Genomic DNA, 1,344 nt, shown 5'->3' with positions numbered 1-1,344 from the left:
CCATTGTCTCTTCAGCCCTCAGACTGCCCTGAGGCGCAGGCCCCTTCTCCCCGCCTACACACACACGCGCACACACACACACACGCACACACACGCGCACACACGGCCTGCCTGGTGGTGTGCTCTGCCCCAGCCATCGGACTCGGCAGGGGATGAGGGCAGGAGCTCCCCGGGCTCTCCCGTCCATCGCCTTCCTTCCTCCATAGGGCGAGGCAGCCGGTCTGCCACCACCCTCCATGCCCTCCGCTGTCCGAAGGCGGCCCCTCTGTTCCCGGAGTGTTGCGGGGCTTCGTGGCGTCTACCTGAACTCAGTCAGACCGCCCGCTTCTCTGCAGGTTAGCAAAAGTGCTCTGGCCGGCGTCTCTGTTTCTTATATTCAAACTCGCTGAGTGGCTCACCTGCTTCAAGGGGCCGCTTTCGAAGTCTCAGTCCTAAGCTGCGTCCCTTTCCCACACATCGTGGGAGTCGTTCAGAGCCAGGACGCAGAGCTGAGTTTTCTGCTGGGCCTGTGTTCGCTGAGTAAAGCCTTTCAGGGGGGAATGTCATAAGCCTGAATATTCTGCTAGTAAAGTTCGTACAAACTACAGAGAACGTGGACTAGTGCTTATCAGGGGATGAACACCTGAGGCTGTCACAGCGCGCGTGACGAGCATGTCACCGATCTTACGTCTGCTAAGAAACGGCCTCCGGAAAGGACAGTGGTCTTTAATTGTCAGGGCAGACGTTTGAGGTGTGGGAGGGCAGGGTCCGTGCGCCTTGCTCTCCAGTGCTGTCTGGAGTTAAGGTGGCACAAAAGGAGAGTCACGGAGGGAGGGAGGGTGTGTCCCCACCGGACAGCCTCAACTGCTGTTCAGACTGTGTCTTCGGCCCCTTACTAGTGCTGGCCGCTCTTACGTGAAGATGGCGGTGCCCAGGCAGCTGCTGCTGCTCCTCTGGAAGAACTACACACTGCAGGTGGGTCCAGACCCCAGGGCGAAGGGGCTCAGGGTCACCCGGGGGGGTCTCTGTGCCCTGGGCTTCTGCCGAGCACTGTCGTTTTGCTTCTAGAAACGGAAGGTGCTGGTGACAGCCCTGGAACTCTTCCTGCCATTACTGTTTTCTGGGATCCTGATTTGGCTCCGCTTGAAGATTCAGTCAGAAAACGTGCCCAACGCCACCGTCTACCCTGGCCAGTCCATCCAGGTGCTGCCGCTGTTCTTCACCATCCCCCCGCCGGGAGACTCCTGGGAGCTCGCCTACATCCCTTCCCACAGCGAGGCCGCCAGGACGGTCACCGAGGCAGCCAGGAAGGCACTGGTGATCAACATGAGAGGTGAGCGCCGCGGCAGCGACGCCCCGGCGCCA

General features: G+C 60.4%; 1 protein-coding gene across 1 annotated transcript in view; it reads left to right on the top strand.

Annotated features, from left to right (window-relative positions):
- ABCA3 (ATP binding cassette subfamily A member 3) overlaps positions 1-1,344 on the top strand; it is a gene marked incomplete in the record, with an annotated part of 50,353 nt that overhangs the window by 8,152 nt on the left and 40,857 nt on the right. The window contains 3 exon segments of the mRNA XM_027770991.1: positions 207-335; positions 879-954; positions 1,048-1,312. Of these exon segments, the coding sequence (XP_027626792.1) occupies positions 901-954; positions 1,048-1,312 (319 nt within the window).

Source organism: Tupaia chinensis, unplaced genomic scaffold, assembly GCF_000334495.1.
Source record: "Tupaia chinensis unplaced genomic scaffold, TupChi_1.0 Scaffold000178_1, whole genome shotgun sequence".
In the NCBI taxonomy this organism is placed as follows: Eukaryota; Metazoa; Chordata; class Mammalia; order Scandentia; family Tupaiidae; genus Tupaia; species Tupaia belangeri.
The sequence above is the reverse complement of the archived record's forward strand: the minus strand, read 5'-3'. Positions and strand labels throughout refer to the sequence as shown.